We start from the raw sequence: 27,113 nt of genomic DNA, 5'->3' as shown, positions 1-27,113 counted from the left end.
TTATCATTTTGCTTACCTATATATTTTCATGAAGAAGAGCAGCGGGCTGAGGTCTCAGTCAGACCTGCCACACCAGTGGAAGGGGTATGCTCTTTCACAGTATCGGTCAGATACTGTTGGGGCAGCACCAATGGTACAGACGTCTTTCTGTCTTTTCCATAGGACTCGGTTGAAGACCTCAATCTGCAGACATGCAGCAGAGTGGGTTGAGGCCAACCAACAGCTGTTCTCTGCCAAAGTGGACCTGTCTGAGGTTCTGTCTAGGGGGGAGGAGAGAACCAGGCTGAGGCTGCTCTGCAGTGTGGGAGGTCTGGAACGATGAAGACGAAGACTAGTAAAAGGAATCAATCCGAGAGCCCTTCAAATTTACATTTTACAGCACTGATGAATAACTTAAAAGAAAATCTGTGCACTGACCAATGTTATTCCTGCCATACATTGTTTTCATCGATTAACTATTTTATCTTTTCTTTTTAAGATCCTCAGCTTTATAGTAGGATACAAAGACAATCGAGCCCTGAGTCATTTCACCCACCGTTTGTTTTTCATAATGACTGTTGTAAAGTTACTCAGTGCAATATACATGCAGACAGTATATGGCAATCATTAATGAGAAGTGTTTTGAAAAAGACAAGGGCTAATGCTTCAATTGTCCAAATCAAAAGCTTTATTTTTTTCTTTGAATTTATACAGGTTATGGATGTCTTTTTGTCCTAGATTTGGACAGAATAAATCAAAATGACCACGGTGGGTCTCATGCGCAACATAAAAGGAAAAGACAGAACAAAAATGACAAACAAAACAAAAGTTTAGTATATTGATAAAAACGATATATACTATAGACAAGGAATTGAAAGATTTTACTGATATTGTTTACTAATTAATGCATTTGTGAAGAAAGAGATTCAACCAGAAGTGCATTCGCTATTTTATTTTGAAATGTATCCCGTGCATTTCCTGTCCTGACAGTGGAGCCTGCACCGGAAGCGACCTCACAGTGGAGGTCTGCAGCCAGGACCGTTCTGGTCCTGGTGGAACAATGCCTAGTACTAAAAAATGTTTTTTTGGTTGTAAGGGAAAGTTATTTAATTTCTTTGGTTTTCCGAAAGACCCAAGTACCAGGCAAGAGTGGGTAGATACGCTGATTCCCGGCCAACAACAGAAGACTCTGTGGGTTTGTCAACGGCACTTCCTACCGGATTGTTTCACAAACCTGGGCCAATGCAAGGTTGGATTAGCAGCTAAACTGGTGCTCATTGATGGCTCAGTTCCAACAATCCTCGGCCGTGTGGAAGAGTCAGAAGCTCAGGTTGCAAGTAACATTTTATCAGTGTCCGACTTGTGTTTATTATGTGTCATTGTTCGGATCAAAGTGTCCGTGGATAGAGAACATATAGGCTACAAGTAGCTACATTTGTCTGCTGTGCACAGTGATTATGGTCCGTCTCAATATGTGACTTACCCAAATGTGTAGCTGATAGAGGAGAGCATTTCCAGCCTCCAAAGACGTAACCTGCATGCAAATTAAAAGTATTAATTGTCCTCAAACTTGCTTATTGAACATAATTATTGACTAACCAGGATAAATAAAGGATATAAAAAAAATGAAAATTTCAGAGTGTGTAATGACCAAAGGGTTTTTAAAAGCAAACACACGATGATTGAAAACTTACAGTACAATTTATCACTGTCTTTTTAATAGAGTACATCACAGCAGACCCTGACCGGTGAAACACGCAGGGACATGGGATGTCAAACAGACCCTCCATATACACTGTCCAGTGCAACGCAGACGGTGTGCAATGTGAGATCTGTTGGCACAAAAATGCTGTTTCCGTCTTCAAAATCTGTGGCCACACAGTTGTCACTTACTACACTGAAACAACACGTGAGAAGCAAAGGTGTGTATGTGATATGGTCAACAAACTGGTATTAATTCATCCAGGAATCAGACATAACCCATAGCCCTTAGAAACGTTGACGTATTCACTAACATTGCAGTATCATTATTTACTCAAGATTTTACTAAAGTTCTTTCTCATTGTCTTTGTTTCTTTATAATCAGGTTCACAGGCCACTGTGTCCTGCCAGAATGCTGGCACAGAGACCATTGTGCAAGAAAAGGGGCTAGAATGGTCTTCCAACCCAGTGAAGGGGTTGGCATCCTCAATGGGTGTCAGAGCAGCTAAAAGAGCTCGCCTTGAGTTGCTAGAGTCAGACGAGGAGTCGGAACGAGAAGACTGTCGTTTCAGAGACACATGACTCAACATATATATTTTTTTAACATGTTTCAACAGTTAATTTCATCTTCAGCTCCAACAAAAACTCTCTAACCTTGCATAAATCTTGGTTGTATCGGTATTAGCATGGTAGCCAGACATTTAATTTGCTATTTCATGTTATTTATGTTTTTTTTAATATTCACTGGTTGTGCTGATAAAGTAATTTCTTTGAATAAACATGTTCCTGCCAAATTTTCCTTTTCTCAATACATCCAGTCATGTCCGTGATGGTAATAATAGTGTAGTCCATAGGATAACAATGAGATGAATATACAACATAATAATAGCGTTTATGAATGTTTGACAATTTTCTTTTTATTAATGGGGTTTACACTTATGACCCAGGATGACCAATAGAGCTACACAGCCACAGATCTGCCAACCAATCACGAGTGATTTTTCTTGTTTAAAAGTAGTGATTTCAACCAAACCGAAATTCAGGCCGGCAAGACATTCACGGCCAGGCGCTGTTTAGGCTGCTGTTCATATGCTAATTAGAGCCATTGACAACTGCACGGAGGTGTCCCGCAACCCGCCAAATCTTCAAACTAATTATTTTAAGTGATGCATTTAACTTGCCGTACTCGCAAATATTACCATTTGATTGCAGTTATTGTATTTTTATTAACCTCATGTTTCCTGTAAGAATCTAAGATTAGCTGAGAACTGCCCAGTCTATCGACCACTCCGAAACGCAACTAAAGACTCACTTTTTTACATTGGCGTTTAATACCGATTAAGATTTTATTTCATCTTATTTATTGTTGCTAATATGCAAGTTTAAGCCTTGTTTTCATATTGTATTTGTGTACAGCACTTGTCAAGTACTGTTGTTTTAAAATGTGCTATATAAATAAACGTGACAAATGTATCTCAAAATTATCTTATCGGCCAAATTACGTTTAATTCCATTATCGCATTTCACCTTGCTTGCCAACCATTTATGCTGCGCCTCTTCCATATGTGATAGCTCTGGGAGTACTATTCAGCAAAGTGATTAATGGTCTAGCACTAGTTTGTGTTTTCAGGAAAAGCTGCTTAGTGAAGAAGTAGGTGGCTCTTAAAAGAGCCTTTTGTTCTGTCTTGTGGTGTAGTTTTACTTCTTGGCGGGCTTCTCGGTCTTCTTGGGCAGAAGGACGGCCTGGATGTTGGGCAGCACACCGCCCTGAGCGATGGTCACTCCGCCTAGGAGTTTGTTGAGCTCCTCGTCGTTGCGGACGGCCAGCTGCAGATGGCGGGGGATGATGCGGGTCTTCTTGTTGTCGCGGGCAGCGTTTCCAGCCAACTCCAAGATCTCAGCGGTCAGATACTCGAGAACCGCCGCCAGGTAGACGGGAGCTCCGGCACCGACGCGGTGGGCATAGTTTCCCTTACGGAGAAGTCTGTGCACACGGCCGACGGGGAACTGGAGTCCGGCACGGGATGAGCGGGTCTTGGCCTTGGCCCTGGCTTTGCCTCCGGTTTTACCTCTTCCAGACATGATAGTGAGTAGCTTTTCGAAGATAGGAAATTAATTTCTGGTCGACACCGGGTCCTTTATATCTGTTGAAAACAACGCCACCCAATAAGACTCGCCCAAATTGAGCGCGATCTAGTTTGAATTCATGGCGCGCATGTACCAAATATTCTATCCAATGGTCGTCTTGGATTTTAGGGGGCGTCGCTATACCGAGCGTCGATGGAGGACCAATGGGTAGACGGGAGGAAGCTGGTAGGAAGCGTCACTAATGATTAGTAATGATGGTCTGTGAAGCTCTTTGGTTCTGAATCAAACGATCTTCATCGCTCCAGTGTTAATATAGTTAGATAACCCATGACCTTTTTGTTTCTTTTAAACGTTAAATGTCCTTTATCTCATATGATCGTCAACATAGTAATCTCTGCCATTTTTATCACTGCTACTGAAATAAGTCTCTCAAAACACTGACCGGTGTACTCTTGTGAACGCAAGTGGCGCATTTGACATTATAACGCTAATAAGAAACAACGACGGTCCGATATACTTTTTTAACCTCAGTGCTGAATAACATCTGACGCAGGGGACCGACTGTCTCTTTAATATCTGTAAACAGCCACCGTTTTAACCATGAGCTTGAATTAACTATGTGTACTCTACCAAACCGCATAACCTCTACCTGTACATGTTTAGTGGGGTATTTTTCATGGACCTATCAAAGGTATATTTTGGTCTAGGACTAGGTTGCCTTCCGTTTAGTAGACCCAGGAAGGGGCGTGGTCAAGGAGTGGTCATGTGATCGTGCGTGGAACGGTCTGTAATGTTAATTAATTACGAAACGCTGCGATGTTGTTACAACTGCACACGTGAGTCTATGACGTAGCAATTATGCATAATAAGGTAATTGCTAAAACTTCTGTTGACTTGACGTCCCTGAAAGAAACCACCAGCACAGGAGGGCATGTTTCCGGTTGTTGATCATGTTTATTAGTGGATGCTGGCAGACAATGAGGGTTTGATCAGGGAGGAACATAAGATAAGATAAGATAAGGTCCCCCACCCCCCTAAAACACAGAGCCAAAACAACTCGGAGGAAAACAGACATGTTTCAATCCAACCCCCCCCTCCCAAAAAGAAAACACTCATCATCAACACACAGACCGGTGGTCCGCTAATACTGCCGTCCGCCAGGGAGACCGCCTGTCGTTACAGACGAGTCGTTCTCTGGTCCTTCTGGTCACTAGTCTAGTTTCTGGTCCGGGTCGGCTGTGGTACAAAGAGGTGAAGATGCATTTCCGGTAATGTTGCATTCTGGGTACTGCTGCACGTAGACCTTTTAAACTCAGGGGGTCGGAGCGGAACGTGGCGTTAAGTTCGGAATACTGAGGCGAACGCTGGTTCGCGTGCCAACATCGGTTAGCAATAGCAATTACAATTAGCACAAGAATAACAATTAGCACAGCTCACTGTCTTCTAGCTAACCTGAGGACGTTGGAGAGCGATATAAAAGCTGGGATGCTCGTCGTGAACGCGCGTCCGAGAGTCGCGTCGTAGCGCATGCTAATGCGCCGGCGCGACGCAGGCTCCTCCCTCCTCCGTCGCTCGGCAGCCGGACAGATAAAAAAAGTTTTCAGCGCTCAGCGTCGCCTGGCAACACTTTAAATAAAGATGTTTGTAACAATCAGGTGAGATAGCAGGCAGGGGGGTAGTCCCACTGGGGGGGGACGGCCTCGGGGGACGGGGACGGGGGGGCACCAGGTCAGTCTGTCTCTTCAGGGTCCAGACCTTCACTCACCCCTCAGGGGGGACGGACGGACGGGCGGACATTTGCCCCTCAGCCCTGGTCGTCCCCTTGGAGGGGGGCGGGGGGGGGTGTAGGGGGAGCCTCCTGTCAAGCACTGGCTGTCAAGCACTGAATACACTCGTGGTGGAGGAGGGGGGGGGGGGGGGGGGGGGGGGGGGGGGGGGGGGGGGGGGGGGGGGGGGGGGGGGGGGGGGGGGGGGGGGGGGGGGGGGGGGGGGGGGGGGGGGGGGGGGGGGGGGGGGGGGGGGGGGGGTGGGGGGGGGGGGGGGGGGGGGGGGGGGGGGTGGGGGGAGGGGGGAGGTGGAGGAGCATGACAGAGGAGGTGGAGGAGAGGAGACGGTCCAGACAGGGGGTCCAGCAGCCTGGGAGCCGTCTCCTCAGGGGGGCAGACACACGACTCTGGGGGGGATTCTGGGTAAGGCAACCATTCGCATTCCAGGAGGGTTAGTGAGAGTAGGACGGGAGCCAACGGGAGCGGGTCTTTCTTTGTGTCACGGCTGCTCCTCTTCTTCCTCTCCTCTTTATATTCGTCATTTTAATCCCCTCAATTTCCACCAAAGGTACTTCCTGTTCCTGACAGGAGGTGATGCAGGTCTAGGAGGAGTCTGTGGACTTCAGAGCGTCGACTTTGGCCTCCAGGTCGGAAATCTGAAGCACATACACACACATGTAAATCACACCGTCAACGGTATAATGACTGGGCCGAGATAATGCATCCCATAATTACTTGCATCCCATAATTACACTTAACCAGGAAAGCCCCGTTGAGATTAAGATCTCCCTTTCAAGGGGGACCAAGACTGCATAAACATCGAACAAAAGGTGTTAGACGGACAACATAAATATATATAATAACTATATAAATGTAATAATATTTAGTACAATATCTATATAACACACACACACACACACACACACACACACACACACACACACACACACACACACACACACACACACCCACACACACACCCACACACACACACACACACACACACACACACACAGTATAATATCGCTCTGTTGACCTGGTCCTGGAGGTGGTTGGTTTGTTAGTATACAGTATAATATCTCTGTATACAGTATAATATCTATATATTTAGTAGTATATAGTATAATGTGTACCTGGTCCTGGAGGTGGTTGGTCTCTTCTCGGTGCGAGGCGTCGTTTTCCTTCTGAGCCTGACTCTGATCGGTCTCCTTCTTCTGGTGCTCAGTCTGCCTGCACACACACACACACACACACACACACACACACACACACACATTAACGCATGCACACACACACACACACACACCACACACACATTAACGCATGCACACCACACACAACACACACACACACCAACAACACACACACACACACACACACCACACCACACACCACACACACACACACACATTAACGCATGCACACACACACACACACAAACACACACACACACACACATTATAATGGTTTATGAGGACTGGTTATACTGGTTTAAGGGGACTGGTTGTAATGGTTTACGAGGACTGGTTATAATGTTTATGAGCACTGGTTATACTGGTATATGGGGTCTTGTTGTAATGGTTTATGAGGACTGGTTATACTGGTTTATGGGGACTGGTTGCAATGGTTTATGAGGACTGGTTATACTGGTTATTGAGTACTGGTTATACTGGTCTATGGGGTCAGTCTGTACCTCTGCTGGTATTCTCTGATCAGTCTCTTGGCTTTGCTGTATTTCCTCTCCAGCGTCTGATACTGGGACTGCGTCTCCTTCAGGTGCTCATCCACCGCCTGCACACAGACAGGCAGACAGGTAGTCAGACAGACAGGTAGTCAGACAGACAGGTAGTCAGACAGACAGGGGTCAGACAGACAGGTAGTCAGGCAGACAGGTAGTCAGACAGACAGGCGGACAGACAGACAGACAGGTCGTCAGACAGACAGGTTGTCAGACAGACTGGTTGCCAGGTAGACAAGTAGTCAGACAGACAGGTGGTCAGACAGACAGGTGGTCAGGCAGACAGGTGGTCAGGCAGACAGGTACCTGGCAGAGGCTCTGGGCCTCCATCCAGTAGCCCTCCAGCTTCTCCATGCGGTCCTTGTTGTCTCTGATGTTCTGCTCCAGCTGAGCGCGCTCAGACCGCCACCGCTGGCGCTCCTGCTCGGCGTGGGACAGCTGGGGGCGGGGCCATCGGTGTTAAACCAACATCATAATAATCATAATAATGGCTTTACATATACACGCACTAGGGATGGGCGTGAGGAATCGATTACTTAAGTACTCCTCGTTACAAATGAGTTTAATCTGAATCAAATGTATACATTTTCTGTGGCGCGTGCCGTGCCGTGGGTACAACGCCACCATTGAAATAGTTAAGAGATGGAGGTTAGAGCCAAGCGCAGCGAAGTATAGAAATATTTTACAGAAATAGGAGATCATAAGGTGAAATGTAAAATATGCCAAGCGACATTGAGCTACCAGAGTACTACAAGTACTATGCGGCAACGTACGCTCCTGAAACACAACGGCGAGTTCGGGAAAGCAGACCCGCAGCAACCAAGTGTGACGGCTATTTTCACCGCCGCAAGACGCAGCTGTAATCCCGGCCGTGGAGCAAAACCCCACGGAGTGGTGGGAGTCAAACGGGGATCGATACAAACAACGGAGCGTTCTGGCAAAGCAGCACCTGCTCATCCCCGCCACCTCCGTGCCAGCGGAGCGAATGTTCTCCGCCGCGGGACAGATAGTGAACAACACGTCGATTTGCTGATTTTTCTCACCAAGAATTGATTTTGGTTTTCGGATAATAATTATATCTAGGTTTCTAGGTTGTATTTTTCTAAATGTGTAAAGTAGAACTAGAGCCATAGTTAATATTGCCTTAATTGCTTGGTGAATTAATTAGGCCCCGTATATTTCTTTAAATTGTATTTTTTTAGTTCACCGTTTTATTTGCAACTTTAAATAATTTGCAATGTTTAGGCGACTTGTTTAGTTTTTTTTAAAAAAAACGTCACAGGCCTTTGTTCGACGTGATTTAAATTGTGAGACGCATATTTATTTGTTTTTGTAAGGAAAATGTGTTTTGAACGTTTGCAAAAATAAATAATGAATACTCTGACTGTTATGATTGAGAATAAGCATTACATGTTCGGTTGGTAATATCGCCGTTCATCATTAGGCCTATTCCTGCCGCAGAATGCATTGCATTCTAAAAATAGATAATAGATAAAGGAGTACTCAATTGATCGTCGAGGAATTCCTTCGATCACTCGAGTTTGGAATTTACTACTCGTGCCCATCCCTAACACGCACATCTTTGTTTCATCTGAACCATCCCTTAACACCGTCTCACCTTCCTCTTCAGGAGCTGAAGCTCTGCCTGGGTGACCGCGTGCTTTATCTGGAGCTGCAGACAGACAGGTACACAGACAGACGGGTATTTAATATGAGGTGATATTGTGAACACATCGGGATGTGAGCAATACATGTGAAGCATGTTTATCACATGTTAAAGAGACATAGACAGACATGTTAAACAGACAGACATGTTACAGAGAGACATGTTACAGAGACAGAGACAGACATGTTATAGAGACAGACATGTTATAGAGAGAGACATGTTATAGAGACAGAGACAGACATGTTATTGAGACAGACATGTTATAGAGAGAGACATGTTATAGAGACAGAGACAGACATGTTATAGAGAGGGACATGTTAAAGAGACAGAGACAGACATGTTAAAGAGACAGAGAGACATGTTATAGAGAGGGACATGTTATGATGGACCATGAAACAGGCAGACAGACAGGCAGACAGACAGGCAGGCAGACAGACCTCCTTGTACTTAAGGGCCAGCCGGTCGGGGTCCAGGTCGGCGGGGTCTGCGGGCAATGGGGAGCTCTGGTCCTCCACACAGTTGGGGAACACGGGGCTCAGCATCTCCTCCTCGTCCGTCACGTACTCCCCCGTCTGCACACACACCGTGACAACACACACGTTACACAGACACACATACACGCAGTCACAACACACACGCTATACACATACAAACAATATTAACACACGCATATGTGTATATCTCTATAGTCTCCTACCTCCTGGCTCTCTATAGATCTATAGATCTAGATGAGCCCTACCTCCTGTCTCTCTATAGATCTATAGATCTAGATGATCCCTACCTCCTGTCTCTCTATAGATCTATAGATCTAGATGAGTCCTACCTCCTGTATCTCTATAGATCTAGATGACTCCTACCTCCTGTCTCTCTATAGATCTATAGATCTAGATGAGCCCTACCTCCTGTCTCTCTATAGATCTATAGATCTAGATGTGTCCTACCTCCTGTCTCTCTATAGATCTATAGATCTAGATGTGTCCTACCTCCTGTCTCTCTATAGATCTATAGATCTAGATGAGTCCTACCTCCTGTCTCTCTATAGATCTAGATGACTCCTACCTCCTGTCTCTCTATAGATCTAAAGATCTAGATGACTCCTGCCTCCTGTCTCTCTATAGATCTATAGATCTAGATGAGCCCTACCTCCTGTCTCTCTATAGATCTATAGATCTAGATGAGCCCTACCTCCTGGCTCTCTATAGATCTAGATGACTCCTACCTCCTGTCTCTCTATAGATCTATAGATCTAGAGGTTCCTACCTCCTGGTCCTCCTCCAGGTACTGGCTGTATCTCTGCTCCATCAGGTCCTTCTGCCACCTCTCCTGTTCCAGGGTCTGTTGGATCAGCTGAGCCACCTCACTCTGCTCCCCGGGCTTCTCTCGACCAATCACAAACCTGCACCAACACATCTGGCCAATCAGAAACCTGCACCAACACATCCGGCCAATCACAGACCAGGGCTCAACGGTCCTGAGATGCTCATGGGGTCAAGGTTTGAGCTGGAAAGGACTTAACCTTGATTGCGCGTGTGTGTGTGTGTGTGTGTGTGTGTGTGTGTGTACCTCACGGTTCCGCTGGTGTTTCTGAGGACCGACGCGGCGAAGCTCTGAGTGACGCCGACCAGACTGGTCCCGTCCACCTCGACGATGAGGTCGTTCACCTGGATCCTACACACACACACACACACACACACACACACACACACACACACACACACACACACACACACACACACACACACACACACACACACACACACACACACGTTAAAGTTCTTCCTTTAGAGGCCTACAGTTAGAGTTCCTTCTCAGAATCGCCATCTTTAGTGCGCTAATATTACCCAGAATGCCCCCCTGCGTACCTGGTGTCGCGGTGGGCCGCACCGCCGTCCGTCACCGTCTTCACGAAGATCCCCAGCTTCTCCAGCCCCATGTCGGCGCCGGCCCCCATGCCGATGATGCTGATCCCCAGACCGTCTCCGTCTGGAGAGAGACCGCCGCTTAGTGGGACACTCAGAGAGACCGCCACTCAGAGTAACATTGTGTTGTTACAGCGTGTCTAACATTATAGGGGACATATTATGAAAACAGCCCTTTTCCTGGGATTTGGGGTGTTGTTGTGGGTCTCTGGTGCTCCCACACGCATGCAAACCTTGAAATAAGTCCGTACATGAGTGAGAAAGTGAGAAACGCATTTCTGGAAGCAGCCCGCCTTCAGCTACCAAACAAGCGAGTCAGTTTCGGCACCCCTCCTACGTAGGAAGGGGGCACATTTGAATATTACCTCCCACTTCCCCACTCCCCTCCAATCAGAGCATCGCTACGATTTTGTGGACCAGCGGACGAGCAGCTCCGGCGGGGGGAACTCGACGCTAGCCCTGCAGCTAAGCTCCGGGAGTAAAATCCCTTTCTCTGGCGCCGAGCTCACCCCACCGGAGCGGCCGCCGAAGGGAAGTCGGGAGGAGGAGACATGGAGTAGAAATGGATTGTACTCCGTACCCCAGCCGGAGCTGCTCGTCCGCCGGAGCTGCCACCTAGCTTCGGCGCCAGTTCAGCTCCCGGAGCACACCGCCGGAGCTGCCGGACTGCAGTCTTGCAGCTCCGGCGCGGGGAGCTCGGAGGCAGTCCAGCAGCTCAGCTCCTGGAGTACAATCCTTTTCTTCTCCATGTCGTGGTTCATGGACTTCAGAGAGTCAATGCCAAAGTTCCTTCCCCCCAATTCTTCTCAACCATGGCCGAGATATCCCCCACTACGAGTCTTTACTTGTGGAAGTACCAGAGACGTCAGACACAGTCTTTATTATTCATAATATCATCCGAAGACACAACGTTTTTTGCCGTGATATTAGATAGATTATATAAATACCCGTTCAAAAACATGTTTTCTGGAACTCAAATACTATGTTTACTTTTTGGGAAAACACCATAATGTCTCCTTTAAGTTACAGTGTGTGTGTAAAACATTATTTTGTTGCAGCGTGTGACACATTTCGTTGTTACAGCGTGTGTAGCATTGTCTTACAGTGTGTGTAACATTGTGTTGTTACAGTCTGTGCAACATTGTGTTGTTACAGCGTGTGTAGCATTGTGTTACAGTGTGTGTAACATTGTGTTGTTACAGCGTGTGTAACATTGTGTTACAGCGTCAGTCTAACATTGTGTTACGGTGTGTTTGTACCTTTCTCCAGCTCCACGGGGAACAGCTCCAGCTTCTCAACCCTCTTCTCCAGCTCGTACTCGGCCGAGGCGGCCATGGGGTCCACGTCCTCGTTACGGCGGTCGTAGTCCTCGTTAGAGTATGTGGTGAACACCTGCAAGGGCAAAGGTCACACGCTGACACAGGATCCCTACCCAGGGGATATAACCTCCATCCCTGCAGTGTGAGTGCCTTGTGCCTCGTTCATAACCGCATCGCTGTTATCAAAATGGCTTACATAACACTGTAGCATATAAAGAGAACAGCATCATACTGTCTTAAAGCTAACTAGACTCTGTGGCTAAACCTCCCACCCATAAAGCCTATATTGTAAGTGTATATGCCGACACTCTGGAGGGGAGCTAACAGAGAGCTAACTGTCTCTCTCTCTCTCTCTGCAGGAGCTAACAGAGAGCTAACTGTCTCTCTCTCTCTCTCTGCAGGAGCTAACAGAGAGCTTACTGTCTCTCTCTCTCATTGCCTACAGGAAGAGAGTTGTTAGCATTTCTACCACAGGTTGGTGCTCTACAACATGTCTGCTGCACCTAGCTGTGACCTCTATCTAGAGTTGGCCACTTCTAACAGTAGAATATGTCCCCACACACACACACACACACACAGGAAGTGTGTCCGATGTGTGTGTGTGTGTGTGTGTGTGTGGTTATGTGACTGCATGTTGCAAAATCAACTGAGAGCGAGCGAGGGTGAGCACGAGTCAGGAGGATGGAGGGAAGAGAAAGAGTGACTGTGTGCGTCAGCAGAACGCGGAGGTGAAACCCTCTCAGTGTCAGCGACACTGTTTCCTCTCGTCTGCTGCTGCCTCCGATCGAAGGCCAGACTGCACTGAAACAGTCGGATAGATAAACCAGCCAGTGCAAACCGCTAGGCTAACCAGCTAGTGCAAATAGCTAGGCTAACCAGCAGGCTCACTCAGCGAGCCAAATCAGACCAAGCCAGCTCAACTAGCTAGGTAAACAAGCTAGGTTAACCCGCTTGCCAAGTCAGCTAGGCTCACCAGCAGGCTCAAATCAAAAGGGCTGAATTAGCTGAACAAACTAGCTAGCTGAACTCAGTCCGCTCCACCCTGTCTCTGGGTGGTGCACGATGACGGAGGGGGGTCCGAGGTCCTTCAGAGACTCTTGAGTGTTTGTTTCTACTGAAGGGGGTGGAGACCGCCTGGTGCTGTCCTCAACGCGGTCTGAACGCTGAATGCTGATCTGGCTAGGACCAGTTTGGTCTCCATGGAGACGGGGCATCAGATCAATATAAATGCCGCCTACCTCTCAAGGCCAATTTCCACCGGAATTGGCACGGAAGTGGCCCGGCTGCGAGCCGGCAACTTTCAAAAATAGAAGAGGCAAGTATCGCGAACGAAGTGCCGGTTTGGGGACGGTTCCGTGCCGGTGCCGTATCCAGTGGAATAGCCTACGTTGATTTTAATGGTTCCTATTATATATATATCAAAATGGCTGAATTAGCTGTGTTCATATTCATGTTTTTTTCCGCAGGATTTGGTAAAATCTTGGAGGTGGCTAAAAACGTTTGTGGAGTCGTGCGTTCGTTCTTTTGTTCATGTTGTTCTCGGACCCAGCCTGACTGCCTGACTTCTGCGACACGCTGACCGCCTGAGAAATGGAGGAATGGAGTCAGAATCCTGTGGTGACGCGACAGACGCACAGCGACACGCCAGAGAATGCTAGCTCGGTCTGAGGAGGCTACGGGGTCAGAGGTCACCGGCCTGAACTCGAGCCATGAGGTCGCGTCTGGTCACATGTTGTCACCACGTACCTATCTATATCACATCACATATCAAGCCACGCCCACCCACCGTAATTGGTCCAGTGCTGAAGCAGATCTTCCTATTGGCCGGAGGTGGCTCCTCCTCCTGGGGTAAGCCGGGTATCTCTGAGGAGCTGCTCTCGGGGTGGTACTCCTCCTCCTCCTCGTCTTCGTCCTCGTCCTCGTCCTCGTCGTCGTCGTCCAGCTGGCTCCCCCCCGAGTCGTCCCCCAGGCCGCTGTAGGCGCTGATGTCCACCGTGTCCTCCTTCCTCCAGTCCTCCTCCTCCTCCTCCTCCTCCTCTCCCTTCCCCTCTGCCCCTCCCCCTCTCCCCTGCTCCTCGGCGGGCCAGGGGGAGGAGGAGGGTGGAGGAGCGCCGGAGTTCTCCTGGGAGGCGTGGACGTCGGCCTGGACCTCCCCCCCCCCGCCAGCCCCCGGCCCCGGGGCTGGGGACGTACTGGAGCCCCTGGCTTCGGTCCCGGGTCGGGCCTCGCGGGGAGGTGCTGGGGGCTGAGTCTCAGGGGAGGAGGAGGAGTCAGGGGAGGAGGAGGAGGAGGAGGAGGAGGTAGAGGAGCGGGGATCCCCTGAAGGAGCAGATGCCTCCTTATCTCCGAGTCCAGACGTCCGGACAGCTCCTCCCTCCACCTCCTCGTCTCCTCGAGGAGCTGGACAAGACTTCACCTGCTGAAGGGGGGGGGGAAGAGAGAGAGAGAGACGTTATCGGGCTAAAGGGAGAAGCAAAGGGCCGACAGACAGACAGACGGACAGGTGCTCTTAGCTCACCTTGCTCCCTGGAGGCCCCGCCCCCAGACCAGGAGGTTTGGGGGGTTTCTGTGGGGGGGTGGGCAGGGGGGAGGAGGCGCAGCGCTGGTGAGGAGCAGCAGGAGGAGCAGGAGGAGGCGGGGGGGCGGGCCTGGGGTCCGTGGCCTCGAACACGGCGCTGAGCTGGCTGACGGTGGGGCTGGGCACATCCAGGGGGGCGGAGCCTGGCTGGCCAGGGGCGGAGCTAGGAAGGGGGCCGGCAGCGCTAGAGAGGGTGTGGGTGGGGCTTATTGGGACAGAGGTGGAGCTTAGTGGCCCGAGGTCAGAGCACAATGGTGTGGGGCTGGAGCTAAGTATTGTGGATGCAGAGGCGGAACTAGGTCCTGTGGGGTCGGGGGCGGAGCTAGCTCCCGTGGGGGCGGGGCTAGGTCCCGTGGGGGCGGAGTTGGGTCCCGTGGGGGCGGGGCCTGGTCCGGTGGGGGCGGGGCCAGGTCCCGGGGGGGGGTCCAGGGCGGGCTCCAGGCGGTCCAGAGCCTCAGTGGAGCCGTCGAAGCGGGCGACCACGTCCAGACGGCCGCCCTGCAGCCCGGCCGCGCCCTCCCGCTTCAGGAGGATCCGGTTGGTCGCCTGCTTCTCCTGCACAACATTAACCAGTCAACCAGGTAACCATCTAACCAGTCAACCGTGTAACCAGTCAACCATCAAGCGAGTTAACCATCCTACAAGTCAACCGGGTAACCAGTTAACCATCCAACAAGTCAACCAGGTAACCAGTCAACCAGGTAGCCATCCAACCAGTCAAGTAGTCAACCAGGTAACCAGGTAACCAGTTAACCATCCAACCAGTCAACCAGGTAACCAGTCAACAAGGTAGCCAGTCAACCAGTAGAACTGTTAAATGAATTCCCCATGAGGCACTACTAGGGCTGGGCGATATGACGATATCATACCGTGGACGATATGAAAGTGTCTACCGGGAGAGATTTGGCCATATCGTTTATATCGAGAGAGAAAAAAAAAAAATGATGTTGCACTGCACTGAATGAAGCAAGGCAGGTGTGAGACTCACCTGTTACCTTGAAAAAAAATCTCATTTGTATTGAAGAAACAGTTCTATTTTTACCACCAGCTATTTGCAGAGCACATAACTTTATTTTATAAGTGTATAATTAGTATTTAAAATATTTGTGTGATGCTGTGATTTTTATTTTATGTTACACTGCACTGACTGACAGCCAGGCAGGTGTGAAGCACACCTTTAAAAAAAGATGTTATTTGTATTGAAAAAACAGTTCAATGTTTACAAGATGTTTGCACTATATGACACTGCAGTTAATGAAAGATTGTTCGCTACTTACTCCTTTGTAAGCATGGAAATTCAAGTTCAAAATAAAAGAAAAAACTGATCAAATGTGAAGTATGGTTATTTTAAGCCATTTATTTTTTAATTTACTTCAAAAATACCATATCGTGATATATATCCATATCGTGATATAAAATTACTCATATCGTGATATAAGATTTGGTCCATATCGCCCAGCCCTAGGCACTACTCTGTGTATTAATACTGGCGTGAGGCAATACTGCAGTACTCCTCCTCACCTGCAGGGTGCGCTGTTCGAAGATCTTGCGGGTCTCCTGTAGCTTGGAGGGGCCGGGCGGGGCGGGAGCGCGGCCCGGCCGCGGCTCCAGACTGTGGAGCCGCTCGGGGAGCCGCAGGGGGCCCTGCCGGCCTGGGGGGAGGGACAGCTTCACCTGCTCCCCTGCTGAGACCCCCCACCACCGATACACACCGTTACACACTGCTACACACTGCTACACACTGCTACACACTGCTACACACTGTTACACAACGCTCCACACTGTTACACAACGGTACACACTGCTACACAATGTTACACACTGCTCCCCTGCTGAGAACCCCCACCGCCGTAACACACCGTAACACACCGTTACACACTGTTACACACTGTTACACTGCTACACACTGCTTCACACCGTTACACACTGTTACACAACGCTACACACTGTTACACACGTTACACACTGGAAAAGGAAATAGGCGATATAAGTGGTGAGCAAATAGGAGATAGGAGATAAGGGGTGAGGAGATAGATAGGGGCTGAGGAGACAGGGAGTGAGGAGACAGGGGCCGAGGAGGTGCTCACCCAGGCCGCGGGCCCCGCCCTCCTCCCCGGGCGCCGTGCTCTCCATCTGGAGGAACATGCTCTTGATGCGGTTGACGTTGGAGCCATAGCGGCGGCCGCGGGTGCCGGGCCGAGGGGGTGGGAGGGGCTTGCTGGAGGGGTTGTTGAGGTGGTCGGTCGCCTGCTTCAGCGCCGCCAGCCCCGCCTCGTACGCGTTCCGGTGGGGGGAGGGGCTGCGGAGGGTGGAGTTCCCCCCTCCCGACACTTTCCCGCCACCGCTGGCAGACGGAGGCTCCGTCTTCATCATGGTGGAGGAATCAAACGCACCAGGTGGAGACGCAGGTCAGCAGGCGGAGGACGGGAGCATCCTGGGGACGCTTGATACGCGGACAGACAGGCACCTCCTGGAGAGGGGAGGAGATAAGAGAGGAGAGGAGAGAGGGGAGGAGGAGACAGGAGAGGAGGGAGAGGAGTGAGGGGAGGAGGAAGAGTAGGAGGAGAGGGGATAGGTAGAGGTAAGGAGAGATGGGAGGAGAGGGAAGGAGAGAGGAGTATGGAATATGGAGGAGAATGGAGGAGAGGATGGTAGGACGGAGAGAGGAGGAGAGGAAGAGGAGAGGAGATGGGTAGGAGGAGATGGAGAGGGCAGAGAGAGGATAGGGAAGAGGATGATGAGGGAGGAGGAGAGAGGAGAGAGATAGAGGGGGAGAGAGAGGTAAGGAATAGAGGGGAAGAGGAGGAGAGGGAGGAAGGAGAGGGGAGAAGAGAGGATAGGAGAGGAGGGAGGAGAGAGGCGTGGAAGAGGGAGAGGAGTAGGGAAGGGGAGGAGATGAGGAGAAAGGGGGGAAGAGGATGAGGGGGAGTAGAGAGGAGAAGGTAAGTGTTGGAATGAGAGGGAGGGTGAGGAGGAGAAGAATAAGAGGGAAAAGGAGAGTATGGAGAGTAGGAGAAGTTGAGAGATGAGGGGAGGATAGGAAGGAGGAGGGAAGAGGAGGTGGAGAAGATATAGAGGGGGGGGGAGAGGAGGAGAGAGGAGAGAGAATGGGAGAAGAAAAGATTATTGCTTACATAATTCCGTGGCTTCATCCTGGTGAAATGCAAAGCGTATGAAATGCCTCCAGTCAGATTAAAGCTGGAGGCTGATGGGGAGGTGGGTCTGCAGAGTGCAGCCAGGAGGGTCACCTCAGACCGGGGGTCTCTGTGGTGACAGGGCCGGCCCGTTAAACTTCTATAACGGCTGGCTGGGCGTCTCGAAGGGAGTCGATCTCTAACTGACCGGCCCATACACACAATCAGTTTGTACACTTCATCGAATAAACGCTAGGATTTATTTCCTTTGTTGTGGTTCTTTTTAGAAATTCCACAAAAAACTAATTACACTTTGACAGTATTATAAAAGGTGTTGTAGATAAGATGTGAGAGTTATCCTTTGAGGGTCTTTTGCCGCCACCAGTGAGAGAAGAACACTGATAGTATGTCTTTCGCTTCTCGGACCAATCAGCATCTCTGACCAATCAGGGCATCTCTGACCAATCAGGGCGTCTCTGACCAATCAGAGCATATCTGGTCAATCAGGGCTTCTCGGACCAATTAGGGTGTCTCTGACCAATCAGGGCGTCTCTGAACAATCAGGGCATCTCCTCCGGCATTCACAGAATCCCGCTTTCTTGTCAATCATAGTTGCACTAAATGCCCCCGTGAGGAGACACCGTGACACCGTGGAGGAGAGGGAGGGAGCGAGGGAAAACTTGGTCGTCTATTTTCTAAATCTCTTCTGCTCTCCTACAGCTGGACCATACTACAGAATCAATAAGCCTTGACTCAGTCTGCTACTGCCTGACAGCGGGGACACACACACACACACACACACACACACGGTTTTGACATGCTGCAGTAAGCCTTTTTTCTGACTTCCTGTTTTCGCTTCCATCTTCGCGCCCTGGTGAACACCACTTCCTGTTTATTGCCACAGGCCACGCCCCTCTGTTGTGACACAGGCCCCTCCCCCTGGCGTGAGCTGGGCGCTGTAGCCGTCAAACACCGCAGGGCTACAGGTTTGTGTCGTGGTTACGTTATTATTGATTGACTTTCATTCCTGTCGTGATAGCGACTCTCGGAGCAGCTCGCAGTCCGCCCACAGACATCATCCCGACGACAACGTGAATCAACATGAAACAGAGCTGAATGGGGAGAGCAGAACAAAGACCGGAACGCTCCGTTAAACCGGACCGGGGGGCGACGTGCAGGGACACGAACCACGCGCCTCACAGGCCGTGACGTCGACTGCGGTCATCAATACTCAGTGATTAGTTATCACTGATCGCTTCTGATTCGCGGGGGGTGCGATATGACCGATGACCCCAGAGCACGACAGGGGGCAGTACCGAACCCTCGGTCCAGACAGGCGACCCCCGATAACGAGCCCTCCCGACACTAACGGCTCGTCCCCGCGGGCCTGTCCACGCAGAACGGTCTCGCGGCTCCGGTCTGAGAGCTCGTGAGGTGAAGGCCGACCCTCAGACACAAGGCCGGCCTGTTCTCCTCCTACAGGGAGACCGGAGGCTCGCGGCCCGTCACACCGTCATGTGTCCGCAGAGAACCTCCAACGGATAATGCACACAAACAAACACACTCGCTTTACATCCGCGTTCTCGGTCCTCCGCGCGACCCGTCCTGTGTCGGTCCGCGCGGAGGACCCTGATGAGGAGGACCGGAGGAACCGTCCCGCGGGGAGGGGGGCTTAGGACCCCGCGGACACGGCCTGCCCGCCGCTTCCTTCCTGCATCCCTCCTTGTTCAGGACCGACAGCCACCGACACATCGAATATATATCATATATATAGAATATACCGCACCGGTCCGCCGCCCCGTCCCGGCACAACCTACCGGATCTCCAGTCGATGTCGTCGGGTTTTCACTGCGTTACAATCCGCTCACTGCTGCCATTGTGTCTGTAACTCCGCCCTTCCCGTTTCACCCTGCCGCTAGCGAACACACTGCTGTGTGTGTGTGTGTGTGTGTGTGTGTGTCTCCTCCTCCTCCTCCTCCTGCTCCTCCTCCACCTCCTCTCCATCCCTCCTCTATTTCTGTCATCACCGGCACGTGGGCTGTCAATAGCTACACAATACACAATATATGTATCTGATTAATAAACCGCAAAAATGGCCCGGATAAATCGATAAGAGAAACATAATAAAAGAATAACCTCGCATTGTGTTCAACAAGAACCGAGGAACGAGACGGACCTAAAGGAGATGATCTGATCAGGTTAGGCCTACTTCATATTTCATTTAAACCAGTGCTTCTACCAGAGACTATATACAACCCAGAACTACATTATTGATGATCATCAAGATCATCTTATAATAATGTAATACATTATTTTAAATAATTTAGCATCCCGGCGTTTCATTCCCTGTTCATTGTCCTATAGGAACAAAGAGTTCCATATAACGTTTGATTAACTTCATCTTAATATGCAGAACATTTAGAACTGGACGCACGGTTAATTATAGCAGCCAAGGCTACTAACTAGCCTAGCTAACTATCTTAGCTAGCTAGCCTAGCGATTGCTTTAGCTTGTTTGATAGCTGCATGGTTGACGATGCATCTCAATGCAAAACCAAATACAAAATAAATAAACAGGTATATTTCTGATGGGAATATAATATATAAGAAATAATAAATATAAATATAATATATAATATTATATAGGCCATATATAAATATAACATAATAAATCATATAATATAAATATAATATTATCTGTACAACATAATGTATCATGTCATATATAATATTCTCCCTCTACTGCTGTCCTTTCTGCTGTTAGATCCATATTTCTCCTCTTTGATTAATAAATAATGAAGTATACTACTAATTTACTAGGCTACTACAGTGTTCTCAACACTACTAATACTATTACTAGTACTACTAGAAGTATGAGCGGGGAGGGGCCCAGTAGTAGTCCAAGTAGTACTAGGACTAGGACCAGGACTAGTAATACTTACTACTACTAGTAGTGGTAGTGGTAGTTCCAGTGGGCCCCTCCCCAATAGGCTGAAACTCGAGAGGAATGCCGACGCTGCAGCCTGCAGCTCCTAAACCTGATGGACTGCCCCTCTAGTCCCGGTGCCTGTCGGAGCAGGTCGGTGTAGCGGGGCTCGGTCGAACATTAGGAACATGTCAACAGTGAACAGCAGCAGCACCGGCCGCCGAGCCGTGGTTCTGGCGGGTCGGTACTGGTCCCAGCCCGCCTCCTCCCCAGCTCCCCAGAGGAGGATGTTCAGACCGCCGCGGCGCCTAGTGAGCTCCAACGCCGCAGGCGAAGGGAGCAAGACCGTGGCTTGGGCCCAGCTGCAGGAGGACGCCACCGGCCCGCTGACGACCCAGGACCGCCATTTGCGGTCCCACCGGACCCTGATCTACCGGGATGTAAAGGCGTTCCTGAACGAGATCGGCGGGGACCCGCGTGAGGCGCGTTACTGGCTCACCCAGTTCCAGAGAGCCTCCGCGGCGCACGCTCCTGCGTTTGCGGTCCTGGAGGTGAATTCAGAAAGTTTGGGTTTTATTGAAATGCAAAACTACAGCCTGTACGGAGCCGATATTAACGACCGAAAAGAAGAAAAAATCAGTTGCATTTATTATATCGCTATAAGTTATAACATGTGATTATGAAGAGATGTTGAATGGACAATTATTATCATCTATTAATTCAAAGCAAACACAAAAGAAACTGATCTCGCGCAGGACTTCATGCTGCGCTCTTCATCATATTCACCCCCTTATTTTCCCTTGTCCTTTTTTCCGTACTCCTAATTTCACTATAAAAGTGTAACGTTTGACATTTCTTTGTCACTATAGCCCATAACAGAGCCCCTCTTAGTTATATCGAGTAAACTATTAATTAAACAATAAACGCGTCGCTACTCGTCCCCTCACAAAAAAGGCTGACATGAACACATTACCGTAATTACCATAGTTGTAGTGTGTTACGTAGTGTACTGTGTCTTGTAGTGTGTTACACTGTGTTGTGAGTTGTATTATACAGAGGTAGGGGCTCCACGTGCGTAACACCAGCTGCCGGTTCCGCTGAATATGGAGCGTTGTGACGTCATCCATCAGGACGGCAGAGGGAACACTCCATATTTGGCACATTGAGGGCGGGACTCGATTGCCAGTCTTGCATTATTTATAAGACTCATTCATGTTAAAATTCTCTCTCTACCTCTCTCTCTCTTTACTTCTCCTCTTTCTTTGTCTCTCTCTCTGTCTCTCTCTGTCTCTCTCTCTCTCTCTCTCTCCCCTCCCTCTCTCTCTCTCCCTCTCTCTCTCTCTCTCTCTCTCTATCTCTCCCTCTTACTCTCTTTCTCTCCCTCTTACTCTCTTTCTCTCCCTCTCTCTCTCTCTCTCTCTCTCCCCCTCTCTCTCCCCCCTCTCTCTCTCTCTCTCTCTCTCGCTCTTGCTCTCTCTCTCTCTCTCTCTCTCTCTCTCTCTCTCTCTCTCTCTCCCCCCCCCAGCTGGACCACTCGGTCTTCGAGAGCCGGGACCTGGTCCACAAGCTGGCCTTCGGGCTCTCCTTCCTGCAGCGGATGGACATGAAGCCGGTGGTGGTGATGGGGCTGGCGGGTGGAGCGCCGGCGGAGCAGCGCCGGCAGCTGGTGGAGGACTGCAAGCTGCTGACGGAGGTGCTGCAGCAGCACTCGGCCACCGTGCTGCCCTTCTTCTCCGCCGAGGCCATGCTGAGCCTGCAGGAGCCCCCCCACAGGTACACACACACACACACACACAGGTACACACACACAGGTACACACACACACACACACACAGGTACACACACACACACACACACACACACACACACAGGTACACACACACACACACACAGGTACACACACACACACACACACACACACACACACACACACACACACACACACACAGGAGCCCCCCCATAGGTACACACACACACACAGGTACACACACACACACACACACACACACACACACACACACACACACACACACACAGGAGCCCCCCCACAGGTACACACACACACACACAGGTACACACACACACAGGACCCCCCCCCCCCCCCCCCCCCCCCCCTCCGGGTACACACTGTCACAATGTCAACAAAGAAGTGATAACCCTGATGATGACCCATCGCCCCCCCCCCCCCAGTGCGGCCCCCCCGGTGGTGGCAGTGGACGCCTCCCTGCTCCAGTGGAGTCTGGACTGCGGGGCGGTGCCGCTGGTCTGCCCCGTGGGCCGCGACCAGGGCGGGAGCTCGGTGCCGCTGGACGCCGGAGAGGTGACGGCGGCCATCTGCAGAACACTGCAGCCCCACAAGGTCATGTTCCTGACCCGGGAGGGGGGGCTGCGGAACCACCAGGGACAGGTAGGGGGCGACGGCACGGGGACAGGAACCGCTTTATACCACTAGTGTAGGAACCGGGGTCATATAACCAGGATCTGAGGGTTAACTAACCCCATAACTGAAACAAGGTTTATATAACTGGTGTATAAACTTGGTTTATACACCAGTTATAGGAACAAGGTTTATATAACTAGTGTATAAACCTGGTTTATATGCCAGTGATAGGAACAAGGTTTATATAACTAGTGTATAAACCTGGTTTATATACCAGTGATAGGAACAAGGTTTATATAACTAGTGTATAAACCTGGTTTATATACCAGTGATAGGAACAAGGTTTATATAACTAGTGTATAAACCTGGTTTATATACCAGTGATAGGAACAAGGTTTATATAACTAGTGTATAAACCTGGTTTATATACCAGTGATAGGAACAAGGTTCAAGTCTTCCCTAGTCCATACTCCTGAATGAGGGTCCATTCTGCCGGGGCCCGGGGGGTCTGAAGGTAGGAGGAGGGCAGTAAGACCCGGAGTGGAGTCCTTGGAGGGTTTCAGGGTTTTCTTGAGGACGTGTTTAAATGCGGGGGGGTTATCATTTCCGAGGATAGAATCTAAAGTACCTGCTGGGGGTTTTGCGCTCAGATTGTGTTTGTAGTTAAGGTACGTTAATATCACAACACAAAGGTAACAAACAGACACACTAATCCTAGGGGCACGAGACCTACCAAACCACGCCCACCTAAGGTGAAGTGGGCGTGGCCCCCAGGTGCTGGGCTCCGTCCAATCAGGAACAGGCTGGTTAACGTAGGCCTGCCCCCAGGTGCTGGGCTCCGTCTCGGTCCCGGCGGACCTGCCCGGGCTGCTGGGCGCCCCCTGGCTGCAGCCGGAGGAACAGCGGCGGGTGGAGACCATCGCCCGGCTGCTCAACCAGCTGCCCAGAGACTCCACCGCCGTCATCACCTCCGCCTGCACCCTGCTGACGGAGCTGTTCAGCAACCGGGGTACACACACACACACAAACTATACACAGAGGTACACATACACACACACACACACACACACACACACACACACACACACACTATACACAGAGGTACACACACACACACACACACACACACACACACACACACACACTATACACAGGGGTACACAAACACACACACACACACACACACACACACACACACACACACACACACACACACACACACACACACACACACACACACACACACTATACACGGAGGTACACACACACACAATACACAGAGGTACCCACACACACAAACACACACTACACATACGCGCACACACACACACACACACACACATACGCACACATACACACACACAGTTACACAAAAACACACTATTCACAAAAAGGGGACCATTAATCTGGAGGATGTTTTCCCACCATAGCGGATAACATTAGGTAAACCTTGTGTGTGTGTGTGTGTGTGTGTGTGTGTGTGTGTGTGTGTGTGTGTGTGTGTGTGTGTGTGTGTGTGTGTGTGTGTGTGTGTGTGTGTGTGTGTGTGTGTGTCTCTCTATCTACTAGGTTCTGGAACCCTCTTTAAGAACGCAGACCCCATACACAGGTGAGGAGCGTTCTCATGCAGAACACCTTTCAGTGGAAATAATGTTACTGTCTAATGTGTGTGTAGTAATGTGTGTGTAATGTGTATGTCTGTGTGTGTAATGTGTATGTTATGTGTGTGTCTATGTGTAGGTACTCGTCCCTGAAGCAGGTGGTAATGTGTGTGTCAGTGTGTGTCTGTGTGTAATAATGCGTGAGTCTGTTTTGGGTAATGTGTGTGTCTGTGTGTGCAATGTTTATGTTATGTTATGTGTTTGTGTAGGTACTCGTCCCTGCAGCAGGTGGTAATGTGTGTGTCAGTGTGTGTCTGTGGGTAGTATTGAGTGTGTCAGTGTGTGGTAATGTGTGTGTCTGTGTGTAGGTACTCGTCCCTGCAGCAGGTGGTGATGTGTGTGTCAGTGTGTGTCTGTGTGTAATAATGCGTGAGTCTGTTTTGGGTAATGTGTGTGTCTGTGTGTGCAATGTTTATGTTATGTTATGTGTTTGTGTAGGTACTCGTCCCTGCAGCAGGTGGTAATGTGTGTGTCAGTGTGTGTCTGTGGGTAGTATTGAGTGTGTCAGTGTGTGGTAATGTGTGTGTCTGTGTGTAGGTACTCGTCCCTGCAGCAGGTGGTGATGTGTGTGTCAGTGTGTGTCTGTGTGTAGTATTGAGTGTGTCAGTGTGTGGTAATGTGTGTGTCTGTGTGTAGGTACTCGTCCCTGCAGCAGGTGGACACCACGCGCCTGCTGGCTCTCATCAACTCGTCGTTCGAGCGGACGCTGAGCGAGAGCTACCTGGAGAAGCTGGAGTCACGGCTGCACTCCATCTACCTGTCAGAGGGGTCAGCGCACACACACACACACACACACACACACACACACACACACACACACACACACACACACACACACACACACACACACACACACAGACACACACACACACAGCTCTGCTCTCTGCCAATCGAGAACCTCAGGAGGTTGACCCTGCAGGTCCCCTCCGGCACCTGACGGTGCGTGTGTCCTCTGTCCAGCTACAGCGCGGTTGCCGTGGTCACCAAGGAGCAGGTGGCCAGCGCCACGCCCTACCTGGACAAGTTTGTGGTGAGCAGCAGCCTGCAGGGCCAGGGGACGGGCCACCTGCTGTGGGACTACATCAGACAGGACCTGGGCCGGCTCTTCTGGAGGTCCAGAGCCTGCAACAGGATCAACCCCTGGTGAGACACACAGACAGACCGACAGGCAGCCAGACAGGCAGGCAGACAGGCAGCCAGACACACACCCAGACTGACTAGAGACAGGTTACTGTATCGGGGCTGAAGGTACTTTCTGTATTTTAAACATGCTAACAGTAATACCCCTTGCCCACTGCATCCGTCCGTTGACGGATCTCAATGACTTTGCATGGGCCGATCCCGAAATGCATTGTGGGTCCGTCCGTTCCGTCGGCTCAGTCTCTTGCGTTCAGAAGTTGAGAAATTTCTAACTTTTCAGGCTGCAAAGGATCCGTCAGCCAATCAGATCGTGGCTCCGTCTGTAAATACCACTCCCCCATCCGTCACACGCCTTCCGTCGTCTGTTGACGGACGGATGCAGTGTGCAAGCTGCGTAACGGAGCTAACTGTAACGGGGCTGACTGTAACAGTGTTGACTCCCCAGGTACTTTAAACATGTTGACTGTGACGGTGTTGACTCCTCAGGTACTTTAAGCACTGTGACGGGAGTTTCGTGAGCGGCGAGTGGACGGTGTTCTGGGTGGGGCTGACGGACATCAGAGACTCCTACGAGCTGGTGGAGTACGCCAGGACCCTCCCCGACTCCTTCATCGCCCAATCAGGGACCAGAGCCCCCGTGCCCCCCGGCTGACCTGGCCCCACCCACCGGCTGAAGGAACCCTCTAGGACACGCTTCCCATTGGCCGAGGGAACACTTTACACTCTTCCCATTGGCTGAAGGAACATTCTGGAACCCTGGAGTTCTACGCTGTAGAGCGCTGGCTCTGGGAGAAATTACACAATAAAGACCAGGAAACACCAGTCTTGAGTTTTGTTCCACACACAGTAGGCCAGCTAGGGGTAACCAAGGGTCGACAGTAGGACGTGTACCCCAGAAGGTTTAGGCTGTGAGTCCGTTGGGTGGGGGCAGGATGTGGGTGACGGTGCCATCCTGGGTAACTTCACATCCAGAAGGGGTTTGTACGAGTGGGCAGTCTTATATATCGAAATCTACTGTACGTCATGATGAGCTTTTGAAAGTCTTGACAAGAGGGAGAAAGGGGTCCGTCTCCCTGCTCGCACTGACCTGTGGGGGGGGGGGGGGCGGGGGCACTGCCT

At 50.3% G+C, this 27,113-nt stretch overlaps 3 protein-coding genes and 1 long non-coding RNA gene across 4 annotated transcripts; 2 read left to right on the top strand and 2 right to left on the bottom strand.

The window, feature by feature from the left end:
- Positions 1–964: 964 nt before the first annotated feature.
- Positions 965–3,157, top strand: LOC130406024 (uncharacterized). Its single transcript, XR_008904389.1, has 3 exons — positions 965–1,309; positions 1,703–1,901; positions 2,066–3,157. It is a non-coding gene; the product is annotated as an uncharacterized LOC130406024 (long non-coding RNA).
- Positions 3,158–3,328: 171 nt separating this feature from the next.
- LOC130405885 (histone H2A) lies at positions 3,329–3,838 on the bottom strand. The gene has a single exon (XM_056611192.1). The coding sequence runs from the start codon at positions 3,760–3,762 to the stop codon at positions 3,379–3,381; it is 384 nt and encodes a 127-aa protein (XP_056467167.1). The 5' UTR covers positions 3,763–3,838; the 3' UTR covers positions 3,329–3,378.
- A 2,004-nt stretch (positions 3,839–5,842) lies between these two features.
- LOC130403677 (neurabin-2-like) lies at positions 5,843–19,840 on the bottom strand. Its single transcript, XM_056608099.1, has 16 exons — positions 19,706–19,840; positions 16,842–17,224; positions 16,276–16,439; positions 15,198–15,309; positions 14,695–15,140; positions 13,963–14,595; positions 12,117–12,249; positions 10,801–10,921; positions 10,502–10,606; positions 10,199–10,334; positions 9,376–9,510; positions 8,891–8,944; positions 7,579–7,710; positions 7,228–7,325; positions 6,668–6,764; positions 5,843–6,190 (listed from the first exon to the last, which is right to left on the bottom strand). The coding sequence occupies exons 2-16, from the start codon at positions 17,125–17,127 to the stop codon at positions 6,137–6,139; spliced, it is 2,706 nt and encodes a 901-aa protein (XP_056464074.1). The 5' UTR covers positions 17,128–17,224; positions 19,706–19,840; the 3' UTR covers positions 5,843–6,136.
- A 94-nt stretch (positions 19,841–19,934) lies between these two features.
- Positions 19,935–26,973, top strand: nags (N-acetylglutamate synthase). Its single transcript, XM_056610208.1, has 9 exons — positions 19,935–20,086; positions 20,946–21,364; positions 22,339–22,586; positions 23,004–23,220; positions 24,022–24,202; positions 24,763–24,802; positions 25,491–25,622; positions 25,815–25,997; positions 26,481–26,973. Exons 2-9 carry the CDS (start codon positions 21,002–21,004, stop codon positions 26,644–26,646), a joined length of 1,530 nt encoding a protein of 509 aa, XP_056466183.1. The 5' UTR covers positions 19,935–20,086; positions 20,946–21,001; the 3' UTR covers positions 26,647–26,973.
- The last annotated feature ends 140 nt before the right edge of the window (positions 26,974–27,113 follow it).

Source organism: Gadus chalcogrammus, chromosome 2, assembly GCF_026213295.1.
Source record: "Gadus chalcogrammus isolate NIFS_2021 chromosome 2, NIFS_Gcha_1.0, whole genome shotgun sequence".
In the NCBI taxonomy this organism is placed as follows: domain Eukaryota; kingdom Metazoa; phylum Chordata; class Actinopteri; order Gadiformes; family Gadidae; genus Gadus; species Gadus chalcogrammus.
This window is presented reverse-complemented; position numbering and strand designations above follow the sequence as displayed.

Coding starts and splice junctions, on each gene's coding strand:
- nags (XM_056610208.1), top strand. CDS start 21,002: ATGTCAACAGTGAACAGCAGCAGCACCGGCCGCCGAGCCGTGGTTCTG. Junction 25,623..25,814: donor TCCATCTACCTGTCAGAGGG/GTCAGCGCACAC, acceptor TCCTCTGTCCAG/CTACAGCGCGGTTGCCGTGG. Junction 25,998..26,480: donor TGCAACAGGATCAACCCCTG/GTGAGACACACA, acceptor TTGACTCCTCAG/GTACTTTAAGCACTGTGACG.
- LOC130403677 (XM_056608099.1), bottom strand. CDS start 17,127: ATGATGAAGACGGAGCCTCCGTCTGCCAGCGGTGGCGGGAAAGTGTCG. Junction 14,596..14,694: donor CGGGGCCTCCAGGGAGCAAG/GTGAGCTAAGAG, acceptor CCCCCCCTTCAG/CAGGTGAAGTCTTGTCCAGC. Junction 8,945..9,375: donor TGGCCCTTAAGTACAAGGAG/GTCTGTCTGCCT, acceptor GTCTGTCTGCAG/CTCCAGATAAAGCACGCGGT.
- LOC130405885 (XM_056611192.1), bottom strand. CDS start 3,762: ATGTCTGGAAGAGGTAAAACCGGAGGCAAAGCCAGGGCCAAGGCCAAG.